This window comes from Furipterus horrens, unplaced genomic scaffold, assembly GCF_987537825.1.
Source record: "Furipterus horrens unplaced genomic scaffold, mFurHor1.1.pri manual_scaffold_10, whole genome shotgun sequence".
Classification (NCBI taxonomy): domain Eukaryota; kingdom Metazoa; phylum Chordata; class Mammalia; order Chiroptera; family Furipteridae; genus Furipterus; species Furipterus horrens.
In genome coordinates, this window is record NW_028327180.1 from 1,300,918 (window position 1) to 1,322,526 (window position 21,609).

The 21,609-nt window shown below is 58.1% G+C and overlaps 1 protein-coding gene across 1 annotated transcript in view; it reads right to left on the minus strand.

Annotated features, from left to right (window-relative positions):
- PRSS12 (serine protease 12) overlaps window positions 1-21,609 on the minus strand; it is a 31,655-nt gene extending 10,046 nt beyond the window's left edge. Inside the window, exons 1-8 of the mRNA XM_090288747.1 lie at window positions 21,060-21,609; window positions 16,636-16,774; window positions 14,395-14,573; window positions 13,172-13,322; window positions 5,929-6,107; window positions 4,210-4,351; window positions 2,401-2,597; window positions 1,131-1,272 (exon numbers count right to left, since the gene is read on the minus strand). Of these exons, the coding sequence (XP_090144873.1) occupies window positions 1,131-1,272; window positions 2,401-2,597; window positions 4,210-4,351; window positions 5,929-6,107; window positions 13,172-13,322; window positions 14,395-14,573; window positions 16,636-16,774; window positions 21,060-21,534 (1,604 nt within the window). The 5' untranslated portion in view covers window positions 21,535-21,609. The remainder of the gene's footprint in view (window positions 1-1,130; window positions 1,273-2,400; window positions 2,598-4,209; window positions 4,352-5,928; window positions 6,108-13,171; window positions 13,323-14,394; window positions 14,574-16,635; window positions 16,775-21,059) is intronic.

Sequence of the window (21,609 nt, forward strand, 5' to 3'; positions counted from 1 at the left end):
AGCTCACACGGGCACCCGAGGGGGCCCCCGCCCACTGCCTCTGCGCCCCACGCTTTGAAAGCTAAACATCCACGCCTCGGGCCAGCTGTGAACCCTGACAACTTTATCCCAAGTGATGGGCTCCCTGCCCGTGGGGAAGCAGGAGTTGTAACCCAGCCCAGAGCTGAGCAGGAACGCAAAGTGGTATCTGACTAACAAATCACCCACGTTGCGAATTAAAAGGTTAGAAAAGTAATTTGGAACTTTTGCTCAAGTAGACATACTTTAAAAAATAATATACTCTGCACAGAGATGATTAATGAAGGTCTTCGCTGCTAAGACATACACAGATGTCTAACGAGGGATATATTTTAAACTCCACCCCCCACTGGTAATCTGTGAGCGCGGCCATGGGGGCCATCAGCTGACATGGCCAACCCTCTGCACCGGAGGGCATTCCGGACACTTCCACAATCACGTGGGCGCGTGCCCGCGGTCTCGGACCACTGACCCGGCCGGCTGGGGCCTCGTAAGCCGGCGGCCAGCCCGTCCGTCCATCCATCCGCCTGCCCAAGGCAGTCAGGGCCAGCACGCAGGGGCAGGGACACGGGAGCCGGGCGGGACCGCGCTTCGGGCCCCCGCGGCCGCTTTGCACAGTGGAGCCGCCGGCAGGAAGGCACACAAGGGGCTTCGCAGACCGCAGAACACCCGTTGTTTGCGGGTCCGCAAGCCGAGCAGCACTGGTTAGAGCTCAGCTGGTACACGAAGGCCTGGGGCCGGGGGGCGCACTGGCTTCATGGGACACGGCTGCTGCCTCTAACGGGAGCCGGCCGTAACCTCGGTGGCTCTGCGGTCCCCTGAATGGGGGCCCCGGGGAGCGGTCACCGCCTTTCTTGACGGAGGCCGTAGGATGAAGACCCAAGAGCTACTACTCCGTCTGCTGTTAAGTAAAAGCCACGTCCTGGGTGGCACACTGCATGCTTCTCGAGGAGACAGGAAAACTTAAATAGGCTCAACTTTCTAACCCTTTGCAATTCTGAGCCCAGCCAGCATGCTGCCGGGACCTCCAATAAGTGATGCAAATGCGTGTCACAGGGAAACTCACGGGACCCAGGCCCAGGACGTGCCCACAGGGGACAGAGGCCGCGCACCTGTAGCCCAGCTGTCGGCAGGTCACGGCCGCGTCCTCGTCGGTCCACCCGTCGTCACAGACGGTTCCCCACTGGCCGCTGATGAGCACCTCCACTCGCCCTTCTTTGCTGGTTTCCCCGTCCACCAGCCTCACGGGGAAGCCTGTCAGGACGCAGACGTATCAGAGGCCGAGCCAGCACACGGAACGCGTGCCGCGGACCTCCCAAAGCGTGCGGTTGGTTTTGAGGAGCAGTGACAAGACCTGCTGGGCGGCTGAGAAAGTGAGGGAAGAGGCATCGAAGGAAAACTGGACCCGTTTGGGCACCGTCTCCTGAAGCCGCAGGTCACCACGCTCAACTCTGCAGTCCCAGCACTTAGAACAGAGAGATCACGTGCATCGGCTATTCAGCTATTCAGGGACGGGAGGGAGGCAAGGGGGAGGGAGGGAGGGAGGAGGAGGGAAGGGGACCGCCGGCGGGTGTCCCAGTCTCCATTCACAGGAAGTGCGTTACGTGGAGGCGCGGACAGCATCACAGCCAGGGTCACGCAGAGATGCCGAGCTGCGGGCGCGTCCTGGCTTACCGTCCCCCTGGCTCTTCCACTCACGTCTGCGCTGCCTGGTCAGACGTTAAGTCTGTAGCTGCTCTCGGCTCAGAAGGGGCCCCTCTGCATGGCCATCTCGGGACTCAGGTGGGCGCGTGACCTTTACCCAACCGTGAGTCTGCACTAACTTGGAACTGGGGGGCAGTGAAGGTCCCCGACAGGTTCCCAGAGTAACAGAGTATCTTAGCCAGATGGGTGGGCTGTTCACTCCAATGAAAGCGATGCTCAGGGGCCCCTGGGACCCCTGAGATGCCCGGGTCAGGCCAGAGCAATGTGGGGCTGGTAAGCGGGGACTGACAGCACCCTGGGACCGAAGAGGCGCTTCCTGGGGGTGGGGGGAGCCCTCGCTTTGCCGATGTGCTTTGCAGACCCTGTCTCCCACAGTTCTGTAGAACAGGTGAGGGGGGACCCCGTGGGGACCAGTGAGCAGGAGAGCAGACGTGGTGGGCTCTTCAGTCCACCTTTCGGATGTGCGTGATTGTGAACATTTTTAGGAAGAAACCCGGCCTACAGGTAGAGAGAAGTAACTGCCAGAGTAAAAGCTTTATAACTCTGGTGGGAAGGCCAGGAGGTTATTTTTTTTGGAATGCAAATTACTGCAAAGGAGGGCAGGGTGGGAAAGAAAGAGGGAGTGCGTGCCAGGGCAGACCACGGACCGAGCCCGGCCCTGCACGCGCGGGTCCTCACCCGGGGGCGGCCTGTGTCCGTGGCTGACAGGCGAGCAGGCGACGGCCACATCCTCGCGGTGGCTGCAGCCGTGCCGGCCCCACGGCCGCCGGGAGCACTGCAGCAGGCCGGGCTCCCGCCCAGAGCAGCGGACACCATCCAGCCAGATGGGCCCCGCGCGTCCCCCAAAGGCGTCCACGGGGGCCTGCTTGCCACACCTGTGGTGATGACAGGCACACGTGGCTCTCCTTCCGACAAACCACCGCAGTGAGCGTCACGGCTGCAGCGGACAAGAGTCCTTTCTCCCTCACACGCCCCGATCACGCTCAGTTTCTGCTTGAGCTGCTGGCTCCTGACGGACCAGCGATCCGTCCTCGCTGACCCCGCCTGCGCTCGTCCTCAGTTTACCCGCCAAGCAGAGAGTGCAGAGCGAGCGAACCCTCAGCTTCCTGCCCGTGCCGCGGGGAGGGACGGGGCGGGGCCGGCTGGGCCCCTTGGCTCCCCTCTTCCCCCCAAGGAGGAAGCGGGGAGCCTTTGGGACTCCTCACGCCCGGAGCCCAGTCCACCCTCAGAATCAGAGGCAGAACGATGACAGTGTTCTCTGCTTTCCAAAAAGTTACAGGGATTTCAATTTTAAATTTTTTATGAATCCTATTTGACTTTGTAACACTGCACTACAAAGACCCAAATGAATTATAATACGTATATGCGCGGTAGAAATAAGAAAAATCCGCAAAATGGAACTTGGTCCCTGTCAGTCTGCACCTTCCCATCCTTCCCCCAATTCTGTTTCCTTTCCTCCTGTAAAACCCCTTGACCTAATAATTATAAAAGATAGTGTCCATAAAAATTCAAAATATTGAGCAATAACATGCATTTACAGCTTCATGACAGTAGTATTTGTAACAAAGGGAAAAAAAACCCACTAAATATTAAGTAAATCATGGTATAAACATTCAGTGGAAATTTTACTGTCATTAAAAATTATGACTGTAGTAAAAAAAAAGGCAAAATGTGGATAGAAAAGTTCCATACCCACTACTAGAGCTATTATAAAGTTATACGTGCAAGATATAGGAATGAGCGTAGAAGAATAGAAATGTTATGGGTAGTTTTTTATTTTCTTTCTTTTCAAACTTTTGTTACTATTTTTCTTTACTTCTACAAGTTTAACAAATACGTATTAACCATAGCCATGCCTGGCCTGGATGAAATACACCTGTAAGGGTTAGTGAATGGGTGCCTTAGCTCTCTCTCGCTGAGATGAAATAATTTCGCCCGTTTTTCGAGTGTGACCCAGAACGGGCATTCACGGCGCTGCCAAATATTAGCTCAAAGGCATTGTTTGCAGTGACTCTGGCCAGCTTGAGCCCTGGCTGCGGAATGCATTGTGTGGGGACATGAAATATGTCACTCCAGCTGTCCCAGCTTTACGAGCGAGGTCAGGGCGAGTTCCAAAGGTCACCTCGTGACAAGGAGGCTGTTTTTCTCAACTAAAAAGGATCGTGATCATCACATTTTGAGAAAGGGCATGATGTGACCCCAAAGCAGTGGGCACGGCGTCCCGACGGACAACTCCCGGCAGCCGGGGTGTGTGGGAAGGGAGTCGCGCTTCACAGCCTTACTTGGACAGGCGCGAAGGGACAGCGAGTCGCCCGGCCACTGAGGAGGCGGGGTGGTGGTCGGGAAGGCAAGGAGCCCGAGAGCAGGCGTGGCTACTTAGCATCGGGAACAACGTGCTGTTCTCGAGCCGCACACACGGCGGGCAGGCGGGCAGGGAGGGGGCAGAGGCCGCGCATCTGCCGGACGATGGAGACCGCGGGCCCTTACCTGAGTCCCAGCTGCCGGCACACCACGCAGGTGTTCAGCTCGGTCCAGCCGTCGCCACAGACGGTGCCCCACTGCCCCGCGTGGAACACCTCCAGGCGGCCCTCGTGGCTGCCCTTCCCGCTGGCAAGTCTGAGCGCGCCGTCTGCGACAGGAAGGGGAGACAGAGGCCACGGGAGTAAGTCCCAGAAGGGGCGGCACCACACCTCGGGGTCAGTGGGGCTGTGGCCCTGGAGGCCGCTTTCTCCAGGATTTTTGTTAAACTGGTTTCAGGACCACTCGGTGGCCTGAGGTCACGGGCTTGCCGCTGAGGGTGACACAGGCGGGCATGTCCTCACACAACACCTGGCCCTCCTTATCTGCTCTCTTGTCCTCTGAGCAGAAAAATGCATTCCGATGTCATTCCAAGCGGCCCTTCAGACTCGGTGAAATGCTCTTTGGGACATTTCCCACGGCCTCGGTCGCCTTCAGGCCGAGCAGCATACGTCATTTCAACTTAAGAAGCAAGAAAATGTCGTAACTTAGAAATAGTTCAGGGTTTTAACTGCTGGGAAAACATAAAACAGGAAGACAGGGAACGCCCCTGCGGCTGGAGAGGGACAGTCTCCGTGCTGATGTGTTTATCATTCCTCGGGCGTCCGTGATTATGAAAACCAGGGCACGCCTCGCCCTTGTTCTTTTACTGACAACACAGATCGGAACTCGCCCCCTATGGCCTCCACGAGTGCGAAGTCCCAGAAAATCCTGTGAAGAGCTTCTAAGCAGATACACCATACTATGAATTTATCCCCTGAGAAGTAGATTTAGAAGCCATTTCCATCCACAATAATGCACATACCCCCTCCCCCAAATGGGGCACATAAGTAATCTGGGTAAAGTCACACTTTTGATGCGTCTCTGGGATCTTTTAAAGCCAAAAGCAGGCCTTTGGGCCACAGAATGACTAATTTCTGAAACTTTGCTGTCTGCCCAGCCTGGACCCCTCCCAGCAGCAGTGCGGGGGTCCCCATGTGAAGGGGGGGACAGTGGCCCGAAGGGGTGCAGGGCTCTGGCTTAGCTTCTGGCGTGAATCCTGGGTTCCTACCGCGTGTGAGCATGCTATCCTGCTGATAAAAGCAACAGCGTGTTCCGAGCCGTGTAAGGGAAAAGGCATGACTTCAGCACTGCGTAGGCCCTGAGAAGTTTCTTTTTTTTTAAATTTCTTTTAAGGACGATTCATTTCTTCCTTGAGTTCTTTACTCCGGAAGCCACGGCCCTGTGACGGCCCACCTGCCCGGGTGTCTGGGTCCCTCCGGGCCGCAGGCCAGGGAAGCACACGCCCCGTCCCTTGCAGCGCCTGCCCGGCCAGCGAGCCGGGCTGGGAACGCCGGAAGCTGAGCACGCCCAGGCGGCCCTGGGGTCCCTGACCACGGGCGCAGTCCGGCCCCCCGCGGCCCCCCAGCTACAGACACCGTCCGAGAGGCAAGGCGGCCGAGCGGACAGCGGGCTGGAGGCACAGGACCGACCCCCGGCTTTGATCCGCGGCTGCTGCACGCTGCGCCCACGCCCCGCAGGACCGCGGCCCTTCCGGGGAACGCCCAGGACCGTCGTGGAGAAGGAGCAGCGTTCCCTGCAGAGCATCTGCAGATTGCGCTGTTGCTGGGTCGGCATGCTCCCTCCGCGCTCCCCGGTCACCGGGTCCCAACTGAGAAGGGGGGGCGGGAAGCGGAAGGGGCGCCTTACCCATGAGCGGCATGCAGGACACGCCCGCGTCCTCGGCGTGGCCGCAGTCGTGCTCCGCCCAGGGGCCCCTCGGACACTGCTCCAGGGCCAGCTCGTTGCCCGTGCAGCGCACCTCGTCCAGCAGCACGGGGCCGGCGCCCGCCCCGAAGTGCGCCCGGGGCCACGCCCGCGCCACGCCGCTGCAGGGACAAGAGGCGCAGTTAGACGCTCCCGCCAGCTCCGTCCGCCCTGCAGCCAAACATGCGTGCGGCGGGCACGTCCCCGCACTGGGAGCGTGTGGGCCACCCCCTCCTCCTGTGGTGGGAGGCGCCCTGCCCGGTGATGGGCGCCCGGGGACAGACTCCGCGTGTGCAGCCCCCCAGAGCCTTCTCGCCTCGGCCCGGAGTGTTTATACTTTTAGTTTGTTCGTCACTGTCACTGCAATTAGTCCCCAATTATTTCAGTTGCCCGTCTCCCCTAACAGCACAGAAGCCTTGAGAATTTGCAGCCAACACGTCCCGACGGAAAACACGTGTGCGGAGCAGCGATTACACCGGTAACGGAGGCGAGGCCCCGAAGGGAAAACGCTCCGGTCCGAGGGGGGCGTCTGGTGGATTTCAGCAGTCCCCGGGGGAGTTGCTCCCATGAGAACACGTCTAAAGACACCTGGAAGTTAAACCCTTTAAACGCCATGGAAGCCAGCGCTCGCTCCGTCACCAGCCGGCCCGCTTTCTGGTTCAATTCCGACAGCGCGCCCAGGGGAGGCATGAGGGGTGCTCGCAGGAGAGGCGGGAAGGGAGCTGGGGGGCGGGGAGGTAAAGAGGGTACTTTGGTGGCGTCAGAACTCGAGACCGAGAACCTAAACAAGACACATGAGTCACTGGCTGCTGCGTGCCGTGCACTGCAGGGTGACGTCTGCAGCCAGGTGCATAGATTTTAAGAAAAAAAAAGAAGTCCTAACACAGATGGTATATGGAGAGGATGGTAATGTTGTGAGTGAATCTGTCCTGTTATGGGAAATATAATAACAGAAGAAAACGCCACTTCTAGTCTCCTGGAAACAGGCAATTAATGTTCAATTAATAGCATTTTTGAAAGCAGCGTGGAAGACAGCCACCACCGTGCCAAGGTTCCCCTTTACGGACCAAGGGGGAAGGCCGATTCTCCCCCGGCTGGGCCTGGGCAGAGCAGAGCAGGTGTGAGGACAGGCCCCGGGTGCAAACCTGGGCCCTGGCTGGGCTCCCGGGGGCCTCCCTACAACTTTCCAGGCCTCGGAGTCTCCGTTCAAACACAGGGATAATAATTCGTCCCGCGCCCGGCTGCGAAAATTAAACTGAAGCTGGACTGCACCCGGGTTAGCTGCCTGCCCCTCTCCCCGTCGGGCAGGGCGAGGAAGCGCCCCTGAACTTGATGAATCACACGCCTTCGCTGCTAAGCAACTTATCTAAAACCCATCAGTTTTAACAAATTCGGTTTAAACACACATGGTAGTTTTCCTTTCCCGACTCCCCAAAAGGCAGCGCTGGGCACGTGGGGAGGAAGAGAGAATCAGCCCAAGTCTGAACACTTCCTGGTTTTATGCTGTAAACGTTTCTGCTTACTTATTCCACAGTAACTTTTAAACTAACACATTTATGGAAGCGGTGTGTAGCCTCCCAGGTGCTGGACAAGTCTGTTGTTTTTATTATCAGAAGACAAAGGCCCAGGAGGCCACAGAGCTGCAGGGTTTGCTGGGGACGTGGGGCCTTGGGGTGGGGGCACAGGGAATTGGGGAGGGAGCGGCGGGGCAGGGGGGGCAGAGGCAGACAGTTCCGACGGTCTCGCTACGCCTATGGTACATCAAGGGAATTGTTGCACCGGCCAAAACAACACTTTTTTAAAAAAATAAAAAAGCATGCATGTCCCCAGGAAGGTATCTTTTATACCAACATGATCTTGTAATGGAGTTTACAAGGCTGTGAAGAAATAAAAGTGTTTTAAAAGTTACTCTTCGTGGCAGAGGTCTCCCCTCCCAGAAGGAAATCTCTCCTACAACGCGCGAGGGACGGGGTCGTGCCGCTGGGAACAAGCCCGGGGCCCTGGTGACTGCGAGCCTGCCCCAGAATTCCGAGACCTGTCCTTCCGCACGCTGACGCACATGCGAGCCCTGCCTCAGGGAGGAAGGGGCAGCGTGGGGTTGCGCCCGAGGCCCTGGACGGGAGCAGCGGCAGCCGAGGGAAGAGCCCGCACGGCGCCCGCCATCGCAGTCCTGGGGCCTGGGAGCTAGGGGCTGTTTTCTGCGCTGTGTAAACGGTTGGGAAAAACGCAGAACAAAAATCACGTGACCTTCCAAGTTCACGGAGCAGAAGTGATGTCTGCTGGGAACAGAGCCGCGCTCCCTCCCACGTGCCGTGTGTGGGCGCGGGGGCCCCACAAAGGCCCGTTGAGTAGCTGCAAAGTCTGGAGTCTGGACCACCAGCCCTTTAAGGTCATGTGTGCTGAGTCCGCCAGAGGCACTTGGTTAATGACAGGAAGGGACTTTGGGAACATGAAGAGAGGGGACAGAGGGGGCGGGCGGGGTGGCGGAGCAGAGCAGCAGGAGCCAGGCAGCAGGGCTGGGGGGAGGGTAGCGGCTCCCTGGGACCTTTGCCCCGGGGTGAAGGCTTGGGGGGGAAATGATGGGCTACAACAGTTTCTGGGGCCCAATTCACCGAGCCGGGACTGGGCGCTGTAAGAACACCGGAGGCCGATAGGAAGGAACAGAGAGTTTGATCCCAAACCCACAACAGAAACAAAAATGAATTCCAGACGGTTCAAAGACCTAAGTATTGGAAGAAAGCAAGCAAGAAAGGGGGAGGACGGAGAGAGGGGGGAGGGGAGAGGAAAGGCGGGCAGGCTAAGAAGTTACTAGAATGAAAACAGGTCTTATAACCTTGGGGTAAGAATTCCTGAGCAATATCAGAAACCCAGAGTTAAATTTAACCACAAACAGATCCAAAACTCCTGTACAGCAAAATGCACCCTAATCAGAACCAAAAGGCAACCCGACAATCCAGAAGAAATGTCTGAGCTATGAACAGCAGCCAAAGAAAAAAAAACTATAGGAATTAATAATAATAATAACAACTACACACTGGGTTGGCCAAAAAGTTCGTCTGGTTTTTCCACACGGCGGCTCTAGCAGCGCTGAGCTGTCTTTAACTGCATTCGAAACAATGTTAGATTGTGTTGTGGCCGCTGTCACATCAGGTGCATTTAAAAAACTTATCAAAATCGGTGAATTTTTGTGCAGCCATTTTAATATTCAAGATGGAAGAAAAGATGCAATATTTTTGGCATATTAGGCTTGATTACTTCAAGAAAGGTAAAAACACAACTGAAACACATAAAAAGATCTGTGCAGTGTATGGAGAAGGTGTTGGGACTGACCAAATGTGTCAGAAGTGGTTTGCGGAGTTTCGTGTGGCAGATTCCTCGCTGGACGATGCTCCACGGTCAGGCAGAGCAGGTGAGGTTGACAGTGCTCCAATGGAGACACTGAGGACAGCCAACGTCCTACCACACGGGGGACGGCCAACTCACTCAGACCATCCAGATCAATGAAGTTACTGGTGAACATGGAAAATGTCTTTTATTTTACAGTAAAAAACCATACGGAGTTTTTCACCAGCCCAACATTGTTACATTAGAATAAAGGCAAAACAACCAACACACACACACGAGTGCAATGAAGGAGAGCTGACTATTCACACAGAAAGAAATATCCACAGGCACCCTGGCTGGTGTGGCTCAGTGGATTGAGCACCGGCCTGCAAACCAAAGGGTCACCAGTTCGATTCCCAGTCAGGGCACAGGCCCGGGTTGCAGGCCAGGTCCCCAGTTGGGGGCACATGAGAGGAAACCACACATGGATGTTTCTCTCCCTCTCTTTCTCCCTTCCTTCCCCTCTCTCTAAAAATAAATAAATAAAACCTTTTAAAAAAATAAAAGAGCAAATAATTTTTTATTCTGACCACTCCATAACATGCTTTTATATGATAATTTTATAGCCCCCCCCCAAAATAAAATAAACTAAGAGGAAAGAAGGGTCCCAAGTGTTTCCATTCCTCTGCAAACTGCAGCATATCGCACAATAAAATATGGCGTCACCGCCCTGATCGATGCTTTTAAGGGCCTTGGAGGACCCAGCAGTGACCTGCTGTCAGCGCGCACACGGGACTCTCATTAGACGGCCGCCGCCTGGGGCCTCCCGGCGCAGATGTCGGTCCCGTTCCCTCGCGTCTGGCTGCCTTCCTCCCTGCGCCTCTCCCCCCAAGCCCCGCGTTAATCAGATTGCAGGACCTTAAGGACAGCAACCCCTCCTGTGTTTAGGAGGCTTGCCAGCTTCCAAAACCTGCCGGCGCCGTTAGAAGACGAAGGTCCACAAAGACAGCGTCTCACCGAGAAACCGTCGCCCCCACTGTGGGAGGCGGACGCCTTCGCCGCCCTCTGGGGACCCCGCAGAGCTGGGGAGGCTGCCGGGCAGCGGCGTGCGGGCTGCCCACCCCGTGCCCTTCAGGACGGTTCCCCTGACGGCCCTGCGCCTCCAAGGGAGCACACAGAGTCCCGAGGAAGAGCGGCACGGAGCGCCGTTCCAGGGCCGGTTTGCGGGCCGTAAAGTCGGCGGAAAGAGAGGCCAAAGGGCGGCATCGGCTCAGAGCCCCGGGGAGCCGACCCCGGACACAGGCCCGCCCAGCCGGCGGTCACGCAGAAGGCAGCGACGAGCCAGGGCTTCGGAAGGGCGTAAACACACGTGAGCAGAGGAGAGCGAAGCCTCACACACGTCCCGCGGCGCACGGTCCTCCTCATGACCCCACGTGTCTACTCTCCTACGTAACCGACCGCGGTTTGTCAACACCGTCCTCCTTTAAGAGCTGTTCATGCGGGTGAAAGAAATGCTCTGCTCTCTTGGAATCCCTTCTATAAATACAATTCGTAGCCAGCGCGTCATCTGAATTTCCTATGCATTTTTCTGAGCAAAAGAAAGCAAGCTTGCCTTTTCCCCGCAGAAATACATTAAGGATTTAAAAAGTGCCTTCTAGCTAAAATTCAGCGTAATCCGTACGGTAACCGGTCCCGTTAAATATGCTCTTCCTTACTACACCCTCGAGATTCTTAACTCTTTTGGCAAAGACACAGGTTTCTCAGTAACTAACGTGAAAACCAGTGAGCTCACCGCGGACCGCAGGACGGACACCCAGTGAACACACACGCTAACGAGTGTGTCTAAAACGGGAAGTCCGCAGACACAGCTAGCGAAACGGACGTTTGGGTCGGGGACCGGTGTTGGAGGGTGTGTCCACGGAAAGGTCCTTTACTTGGAATGTTTGACAGCGTCTTTCAGCGTTACCAGCATGGGCTGCCTGGGCAAGGCAGGCGCACCGTGGACCTGCCGTGCGCCCCGCTGCTTCAGGGCCGCCGCGCTCCACACGGCAGGGGACCTATCGCGGGTGGGGGGACCGCAGCTCGGGGACAGGCTGCTACCTTCTCTCCCGCCAGCTGTTCTGAGTGCAGGTGTGCGCACAGGCCTGCCCGATGCTGACCCCAACAACTCCTGGAAACCCGAGGAAAACTGGTCTTGAAATTGAAACCCAGTCAGGACAGTTGCAAAGGCCAGTCATAAAAACGTAATGATTGAGAACAGCTTTCTCAGAAAAAGTTGGTTGTCCCTGTCCCTGATTCCTCCAGAGGGAAGGACCGTCGTGATCCCAGCGGCACACCAACCAGCCGAGGTAGTTTGTCCTGCGGACGCAGAGGGGGCAGTGGCTCCTGTCCCCTCGGGGCTGTGGCATGTCCCCTCGGGGCTGTGACATGTCCCCACGGGGCTGTGACTTGTCCCCTCGGGGCTGTGGCATGTCCCTAAGAGGCTGTGACATGTCCCCACGGGCCTATGGCATGTCCCCACAGGGCTGTGCAGTGGCACTTAGCTCCCAGAACCAGTGACGGGGAAACGCGGCCCCCCTGGAGCCAGGGCTCAGTCTCAGCCTCCCCGCCCCGGGCAGGCCACGGCTGCGCCCCACCTCCTGACAAGACGCGAGATGAGAACACACCACCAGCGATGATCTCGAGCCAAAATCTTATACCTGCTGTGGCCTCATCAGTCCTTCAGGTCTAGGCTCCAGTTCTAGGAATTTTAAGGACAGAGGAGGGAACGCAGTGACACCGGGAGGAAGAACTGGGATAAGTCGGGAAGGCGGGACCCCGGCATGGCCTCTCCATGGAGTGCTAGGGGTGCGCCTGGGACTAAGAGACACCCAGGGACAGGGTCAGGAGCACTGCACAGCCAGGCCCGGGAGCCGCCGCAGACAGGCCGTCTGTCACAGTCGCTGTGGGAGCAGCTATGGGCTCTGAGTGTGACGGGGCCTCAGGCACCGTCAGGGAGGGTTCCCGGTACCTGGGACACGGTTGTCATTTTAAGAGAGGCATCCTGAAGCGTTGAGAGGTAAAATGTCTATATTTCACTTTTAACTACTCCATGCAAACACAGAGTTTTAAAAAAGAGGGGCATGATGTACCGAAAACTGAAAACCGTGAGCGCAATGGTTCGCGCTTCCCCAATGGCAGATGCGAAGGAGGACGGACCACAGGGCGCCCGCAGAGGCGGCCCGCAGAGCGGGGCTGCAGACGGCCCACACGTGAGTCAAACACCGGCCTGTGAAAGGCGGCCTAGCAGGGCTTGGAGCGGCCCGCGGGCTTCTCAGGCCAGCGCTCAGGGTCACTAGGAACGGGCTCTGGCAGCTCTGGGACGTGACGGTCTGTTCCCAAGCGGTCAGCACGGGACGCTGACCGCACGCGGTGCTCCCGGCATAGGCTTCACTTCCTCCCCAAACGGGATGATTCCCTTTGCACGTGAATCAACATCCCGTGTTCTACACATGCAGAGAGCAAATAAGGAAGCAAAGAACGAAAGTCCAGATAACATTTGGGGGGGGGGACTCTGATGGAAGCCTACGAGGTGGTTTCATCAGGTGGCTGGCAGGTCACTGCGGGGACAGGGCTGGCCGTGGCCTGGAGCGACGGGAAGGCACAAGGCTCCCAGGGGTTCAGAGACACGCAGGGCAGACTGGGGAGGACACACACGTTCCCTGCAGGGAGCCCGCAGCCTGGAGGAGGATCAAAGCCCGCTCCTCCCATTTGTTCCAGGACACGTGCAATTTAAACAGAAACACACGGCGCCTGCCTCCGGGTACGGAAAGACCAGGTTCCGACATGAAAGCAGAACAGAACGGGAACACGCAGAACGCACCTGAGACCCAGCTGCCTGCAGACCACCTCCGCGTCGGCGTCGTCCCACTGGTCGTCACAGACGGTCCCCCACTGGCCAGCGTGGAAGAGCTCCACGCGGCCCTCACGCTCGCTGCCGCCGCCCGCCAGGCGCAGGACAGGGGACGCTGGGTCTGCACCACGGGAAATCGAGGCAGTCAGACCCGCAGTGACACTGGGCGGGGGATTGGTTCCCTCCCGTTTCAGGCTCAGTGACTGATATTATTGATTAAAGCCACTTCGGGGGCATGGACATACACGCATGGATCTGTGTGATGACCATCTCAGCCGATTAAATTACTCCGAACAGAATTGTATTCACACCAACAGCACATGAGGGGAAGCGGTCGACTGCACCGCCTCCAAACAACCTCGGAAACCAGAGGCCCTCAAAACTGCCCTTCCCGGGAACACGTGAGGCTGTGGCATCGCGGTGGCGACAGTGACTCTGTCTCCAGTAGCCTGAACACAGCCAACCTGCCCTTACTGAGGAAGCACTGACGTCTGGTTTCAGAAGGGGCAGGTGGACAGAGGTACGTGTCCAAGAGAACACCTGATACATAGCTTCTTATAATTAACTAATGGCTAACTTATGGTGGGAAGCAAATTTTCATAAGTTATTATGTGTATTTTCCTTTAAAAAGGTTGGAAAATACAGAAAAAATGATGGAAAAGCGTATAAGTTTCTTAAATTATTATAGTCTCCCCTGCCTGCCCTCCCTCTACCACCATGGTAAGCTTAGGGAAAACAGGGAAAAAAATATTCCAAGAGGAAATTTAAAATCACCTACAACCCAGAACCATTACGGTCTATCATCTTACATTTTCAATGTCGTTTTTTATGTTAGAACCTGGGCTTTCCGGTTGTCTGCGTGACTGTGAGAATAGAGAAGCGCTCCAGGACAAAGCTGAGTCAGCATCCCACACCCTCCGGCAAACACCCGCCAACCCGTGTGAGCGAGAACGCGGCGCGGTGGACGCCTCGGGCCCTGTGCACAAGCGCCCGCTCTGCACGGGCTGGAAGGGCAGGGGGTTCTCGAGGACCAGACCCTCTCTGTCATTTCCCAGCTAATTGTGACAGAAGGAGGTGGTGATTCAGGTCACGTCTGTGTCCAAGCTCCTTCGGGTGACTTAAGGAACACGCTTGTCATCTGGAATCAGGCTGGAAACACAGGGAAAGGAGGAGAAGAACACATCTGTCCTCACCGGGGGCGAAGCTGCACCTGAGCGCAGCCGCTGTCTTCTGAGGGCACGCCCCGCCCCGCCAGGCGTCCTTCTCGCAAAGCAGTATGTTTGCCTCATCGCCCCGGCAACGGACGCGGCTCCAGTGGACGGGAACGGGGCCCAGGCTGGAAAACGGGGCGCGTTCTGCGACTCCTTGTCTTCTGGAAACACAACGATCGGTGTTAGGTTCACCAAAGGGAGGTGAGTTTTTATCAAATCATTTGGATTTTTAAAAATGGAAGCGATCCATAAAGATGGGTATGAAAGAAAGGGACAAGCATAATGGATTCTATAAGTTTCAAGAAAATCAGAGCTCGGGTAAGTTCCCTAAGCAACCTGCTCGGCCCACCTGCAGCACCCAAGGGCCTGCACGTGCCTTTGCTGCCTTCGGGACCCAGCAGGCAAACAGGGCGCACGCGCACAGGGGACCGGGGTGGCTGGTGGGAGGAGCGTGTCGCGCAGCGAGAGACTCGGGTTCCAGGGTGGACCCAGCTGCGGGTCCCTCTTAGCTGCATCTGTGCCAGCCCTGCCTCCCCACGCAGACGGGAGCGTCTGGATGCTTGATGAGCCTTTCTGACTCCATCCTTTAGCCTCGAGTTTTCAAAATGATAATTATCACTGTATCTAAGCAAGATAATACCAAGAGAGGCAATCCATTCACACGTTTTAGCCTGACCTACAGTACATGCTAGCAAGCCTTCGAAACTGACAAGGAATTAGTAACATGCCAATAAGCTCTGCTTGTAACGCATCTAATTGACAGACTTGTATGCGGACAAATCGACCTTGCATTTTTAAAAGATTAAATGGTTATCTGACCCCCACGGTGCCCTCCCGCACTGTCTCCAGGCCACAGCTTCCATCAGCCAACCCCAGGCCCCTGGGAGGCAGAGCGGGGCGGCCGGGCCCTGCGGCAGGAGTGGGCGCTCAGAGACGCCGCGAGCCACTGCGTGAGCTCAAGCGGAGGGGCGCTTGCAGATGGACGGCCTGCGCACTCGTCCACCAGGGGACTAGTGACCGCGGGCAGCCCCGCCCCCCACAGAGCCCTGTCTGCGGCAGGCCAGGGCCTCAGAGGACGTGTCCCCCTCGTCCCTGGTCCCCGGGGAAGCAAAGCACATGCAGACAAGCATGTGAAGGACACAAACTGGTTACCTCCTCAGGCTCTCTGTCTGGCCAGCCTCTGTGAGGCACAGACTCACTGGTGAAGTCAGTGCTCAGCACTCCTAAAGCCCGCCTCTCCGACTGACAGCCACGCTCACTTGTGAGCCCCCCTTAAGTGATGAAGGGCACGAGCCCCTGCGGCGGCCCTAACAAAACCCAAGATTCAGGGTTTGCCTGTCCTGGACCCTCACTGCCGCCCCCTGGTGGGAAGACGGCGGGTGCCGGCCAGGGGTCACTGGAGTGGACCCACCTGCCGCCCGCATCACCAGGGCAGGCATTCCCACTCGCCGATTATCAGCGCGGAATATCTCCACCTGCAGACCTTTCCGTCTTTCAGACCTGCGCTTTCCATAATGCGGTATTTCCATGCTTTCTAAAGAGCTCTGGCCCTGGCTGGTGTGGCGCAGTGGATTGAGCGCCGGCCTGCGAACCAAAGGGTCGCTGGTTCGAGTCCCAGTCAGGGCACAGGCCTGGGTTGCAGGCGGGTCCCCAGTTGAGGTCGTGTGAGAGGCCACCGCATGTTGATGTTTCTGTCCCTCTCTTTCTCCCTCCCTCCCCCTCTCTCTAAAACTAAATAAACAAACATCTGTAAGAAGAAAAGATCTCTGGTCATAAAGCCCAAGGAAAACATACGGTGTGTACAGTGTGTGTGTAGAAAAAAGAAATGCGACACAGAAACAGAACCTTTGGCTGCCAGTGGAGGGGGGCGGCCAGGGTGCTGGTCAGGGCCCCCGTTGTCAGGGCCCCCGCCAGGGAGACACGCAGGCCAGGGGACCTCAGCTCCCCGGCACACCCGTGCAGGACCTGTGTGCAGCTGCCGGGAGGAAGTTAAAGCCAAGGACAGCCACCCAGGGCCACCGGCCACTGCACAGGGACCCCAGCTCCGAGGGTCGAGCCCCTGCCTCCAGGGATCACAGTTACTTGGTTGCAGAGCAAGACGGAGATGCTCTCCGCGCCGCGGGGCAGGGCGGGGGGTGCGCTCAGTCCCGAGGGGAGGAAGGGCCGGGCCTCCCCACGGCAGCGGCGGGGCCGCAGAGGGTCGGGCGAGGCGGGCGGACTCACCCCGGCTGCAGCTGGCGACAGACGACGGCAGTGGTGGCGGCGTCCCAGCGGTCACTGCAGACAGCGCCCCAAACTCCATGGGCGCACACCTGCACCAGGCCCGCAGACCCGTCCACGCCGCCGCGGAGCCGGATGGAGCCTACAGGGAAGAAGCCCAGAGCCCTCAGTGGTGAGGGACCGGCTGCTCAGCGCCCCGTGGGCCGCCGTCTGCACCCAGGGGCCCCCCTGCTCCCCCCGGGCTCCTTTCTCTACGTGAGGGCTTAGGGGTCCCAGCGGTTTGTGTTTCCGGTTTTAGGTCACGGGCATCCTCACGGCGATGCTAATTATAGTGCCGTTTTATCCGGGCGAATGGAGTCCGACTGTCATCTTGGGGGGGAGCGGGCGCGAGTGACAGATGTGCCCTGTCGCATCCCAGCTTTGCACCCCATCACGCAGGGTGAGCGCACGGCACCCGAGCGCAGCCGAGGACACAGACAGAGCGGCGCTGCCTGCAGGTCACCGCCGCTGGCCGCTGACGGCCTCTGCCCTCCGACTTCCTCCTCCGCCAGAAAGGAGGAAACGGCTTTCCCCTTCGTCCACAAGGAGCAGCGTCCACGGGTCACATCGACAACTCCGAAACCACGCTCCTGTCGCAGGCTGCCTGGCGCTGGCCTCGGGGACCCGCACCGGGCGGGGCCTTGGGCAGAACTGGCCGCCCGGACGGGTCCCCCCACGTACCAGCCACACCTCGCTGCACCGGGGCCCCGGTTTGAGTCTTTCTTTTCAGTCTTAAAAGAGTGAAAAGTTAAATTCAAGTGCCACAGGGAAAATAACTTTAAGTTTTACCCCCCACTGTGCACCCCAGCCCCACACTGCCCTCTCGCGGGCCCCCATGGACGGCCAGAAACTGCAGGGGCAGCCGAGACAGCGGAGCAGGGGCCGTCTAACTCAGGCAACTTAGGGATGTCACAAAATCCCGGGAAAAGTCACTTAGGAAGACCTTTATGTCACAGGCAAGGAAATTAAGATATTAAGTCCTACCAAAAAATTCTGGTATGTTTTGCATATTTCAAAGTTGTTTTATATGGATTTAACATAATTTTCTAAAAATATAAGAGTCACAGGCAACCCACTCATTTTACCTGCACTGGCCTCGTCATCCGCCGCCACGGCTTTCCACATCATCGTCCTTGAAAATGTAACTTGTTAGGAGAAACATATCCTGCCCCTCCTGACAAGTACAGCGCACTTCCTTCCAACAGAGGCAATAATAATAAACAGAGAGGCAGCATCGCCCTGCCAAAGCCTGCGAATCCTGCCAGCTCAGGGCAGACATGGGCCCGGGGGGACAGCTCAGGGCAGACGGTCCAAGTCCCCTTCGCACACCCACCCGCTGCCTCCGTCTGAGCACAAGGAGGCGGACTTGCTCCACGAACGGTGGGAACTGCACGCGTTTTTAAAGAAATGTGTCTGGAGGGTCCAGCTGAACTTCCGTGTTTTTTCATCACAGAAGTCTCCTCTGTGAAGACCCACCTAATACGTAACAGGACGCACATCGCGAACGCCAGCAGCTGACTTCATTTCAAAGAACCCATCCGCTCTCCCCAAACACACTTGAGATGATATGTCTAACCTGCTGCCTGTTCAGGAGCCCGATGACCCACCAGGTCACTCCTGTCGGAGGTGGGAAGGAAGACAAACGGGAGCTCTGCTGGCAAAGGTGAAACGACCTAACAAAACTGAAAACGGGGCCTCCAGCTCCGGGCAGCCGTCGGGAAGAACTGACACACGCCTGTCACCTGGAGGATGAGGGACTTCGAGGTGAGGAGGAAGGGACTCTGCGTCAAGTGGAGCTGTCACCACGACGTCAGCCAATGCGAAGACAGAGCCGGGAGTCCGGAGCCGCTGACGGATCCCCCCGCCATCTCTCCGACGCGGCCGACGGGCCACGAGAGCCTGGCTTCGCTGAGCGGCACCTGCTGGGCGGCGGGCGGCTGCGGCCCCCGCCAAGCGCTCCTTGGGCACGTGAGCACAGTGTCCGGCTCCGGGAAAGGCACGGTGTGTCGGGGACGCACAGGCCCCCTTCAGGGCCCACCCAGCCCCAACGCCCACACGCACCCTTCAGGACCGCTCCCTGCACTCGGCGGTCCCCCCTGCTGGCCGGAGCAGCTTCCAGGTGCCCCGAGACTCGGAGTATTTCTTAATGATGCAGAATTCTAAGAAGTGCACAGTTCTTCTAAAAATGTTTTGAAATAGTTTTTTTTTAAAAATCAGTATAACAATAGTGTTCCAACATGAAGAAAGTGTGAACACTGTATGCGTTCCACCCGCTCACACAGCTGAAGAACCGGGGCACAGCGGGCCGTGCGGTGGCAGCGCGCTTCCCTGTCACGTCTCCATGAGGACTAAGTGAGAAAACTCAGACCCAACATGCTCCACCCAGCGTCCCGCAGAGTGGGTGCTCAGTTACCCCAGCTGTTCGTATCAGGCCAGAGCGTCTCAGGGTGAGCTCAGAGCCGGGGGAGCCCGCAGACTGAACCCACGCAAGCACTGCTCTTGCCCAGCGAAGGGCACTGAAGCCGGCCCGCCCCCGAGAGCCAACGACAGGCCCGCGGTTTCTGAAGCCGTGCTGCAGGCCCTGCCCTGGTGCCCCGAGAGCTCTGCTCACGCTCCTGAGGGGCGTGGACGACAGAGACCACCGCCAGGCGCCCAGCGTGCCGCGCTCTGCAGGGGTGGGTCGGGCCCAACCAGAAAGTGAGAAATAAGGGCAGGAGGGGTATCCAGGCTGCGTCTTCGGGAGGGATTAAATGCCCCGTAGCCAGCCGGGGCGTCCCTGGGTTGGGCTTTGTTTGGGGGATGGGGGCATGTCTCTCCCTCTTGGTCCTTTCTTTTACTTCTCTGGTGTTGGGTCCCCGGGCGACAGGAATTGCCCACGATGACGATGCAGGTTCGCAGTTTGTCTGCAGAGACTCAGCCATGCACGTAAAAGCATCTCAGAGGCTGCGCCACCACGAGGTTTGGATTTCTATTCAACACACGAGGCAGAGGAATCACAGGGCAAGCTACTCCCCACGTGCAATATCGAGTCAGGGAGAGGACAATCAATCACCACTGTGTTTTCACTCTGCACATCCGCCGCGGAATACGAAACACAACGGAACAGCAGGAACGTGAACGGCTGGCCGCGTTGGCCAATGCGGGCTTTTCCCGGAACCATCTCCTCCCGGGGAGTGAGGAGCCAGGGGCGGGCTCCGCTGGTATCACCTCCAATACCTCACGGCCACATTGTCATTCTGACCATGGAACAGGGGCAGAGCAATGACTTCATTCTGTAGGAGGGAGGATAAGTGGCCTTGACCTTCCCGTCACTCTCCTCTAACTCAGGCTCTGATGGAAGAGAAGGTGCAGGTCCGTACGAATGTCTGCAGGAGGAGGACGGGTCTGTGACAGCCGCCCTCCCAACGACCTGCACCGAGGCCCAAGGACCCTCTCAAACCCCCGGGCATGACTCCTCTGCCCCACCGCTCGGATGGAGAGCTGCCAGTTCTTTAAAGGAAAATCTGCACTTTGAAGAACGTAAGGGTTTTCTTCTGCAGCTACGGAGGAAGGAGAAAGCCCTCGTGTCAAACAAGATCCCAAGCCCGAAACAAAGCTCTGCTGTCAGGCCGGCCATGCACTCTCATCACGTCCATTCATGTGACGCTTTTATGACCACGGAGCGAGGACATCCTGCCCACTTCCTCTCTACCAACAGGTCCCAATTTCCATAAATAGCCTGTGCAGCAAAGAACGGCCTTCGTGAGAGCTGCTGCCTCCCTGAGACGGTGGCCACTCCTGTCTCCTTCCCTTTGTTTTCTTCACTCAGCGATGACACCAACCACCTTCTGCCCCAGAACGCAAGCATCATGGTGTCAAGTTTTACTTCGGCCCCGAAGTTCTGCCACACTTTTTTCAGATAGAGGTCAGCGACGGAAGTAAGGGAAAGTGTCTACATTTTTTCCAAATCAGGGTCCATGGGGAGGCTCTCGTGTTATAGTTACCGTTTCCCTTTCCCCAAACAAATAATTAGAAACTTTATCACCTCATTTGCTTTGCCTCTTTTGTATAAATATTGTAACGCCTTTGAGGCAAGCTGATCTAGAGAACACACATCCGCCCAGCCCACGTGAGCGTGTGCACACACGGACGCACGCACACACACTCCCCGTGGCCAGAGGAGGCGAGGCGGCATCCAGGCTCCCAGAGCAGAGCGCCTGGCCCAGAAACCACCGAGCAGCCCTGACGGCCGCACAGAGCAGACCCTGCGAACTGAACGTCGGGGCGGAGACATGGCTGGTAGCTCCGAGCAGCCCCCCACCCTGGGCACGGCAGCCCCCAGCCCCACGCGCTCTCTGTCCCGGGAGCCCACGCCCTCCCCCAGCAGGAGGCCAGGCCCCGCCGCTCACCGTGTCCGCAGTCGCAGAAGCCCCAGTCCCCTCGGCCGCGGGCGTTCCGGTAGAAGCACCAGGGCCGGCCCGCGCCTTCGGGGCTCCGGCAGAAGTTGTGGCGCTGCGCCCGCAGGGCAGCCCAGCTCTCTGGGGGCGACCGCTCCAGGAGGGGCGGCACGTCCGCCCAGCGCAGACACGGGGCGCCAGAGTCCGTCACGTTGAGCCGGGGCCCGCCGGCAGGGGAGTCCCCGGGGTGCGGCCAGGACGCGAGCCCCGCGTGGAGGGCGAGCGGGCGCTGCGCGCCGGGCGCCTGTGGGGACGGGGGCGTCTTCGGCGGCCGCTGCGGGGAACGGAGGTGAGGAGGGAAGCGGGGACCCGCAAGGGGCGGGCGGCGATGGCGGTAGTGGAGGGGATAACCCAGGACCGGCGCGGAGCCGACCGCTTCGGGGAGCGCCCCTAAAATCAGAGCCACCACGAAGCGGACAGACGTCATGGTGCCGGAGCAGCGGGCTTTGGTCCATGCCCCCAGACCCGCGGGTCCTGAAGGCGCGGAGGAGGGACGGGGCGG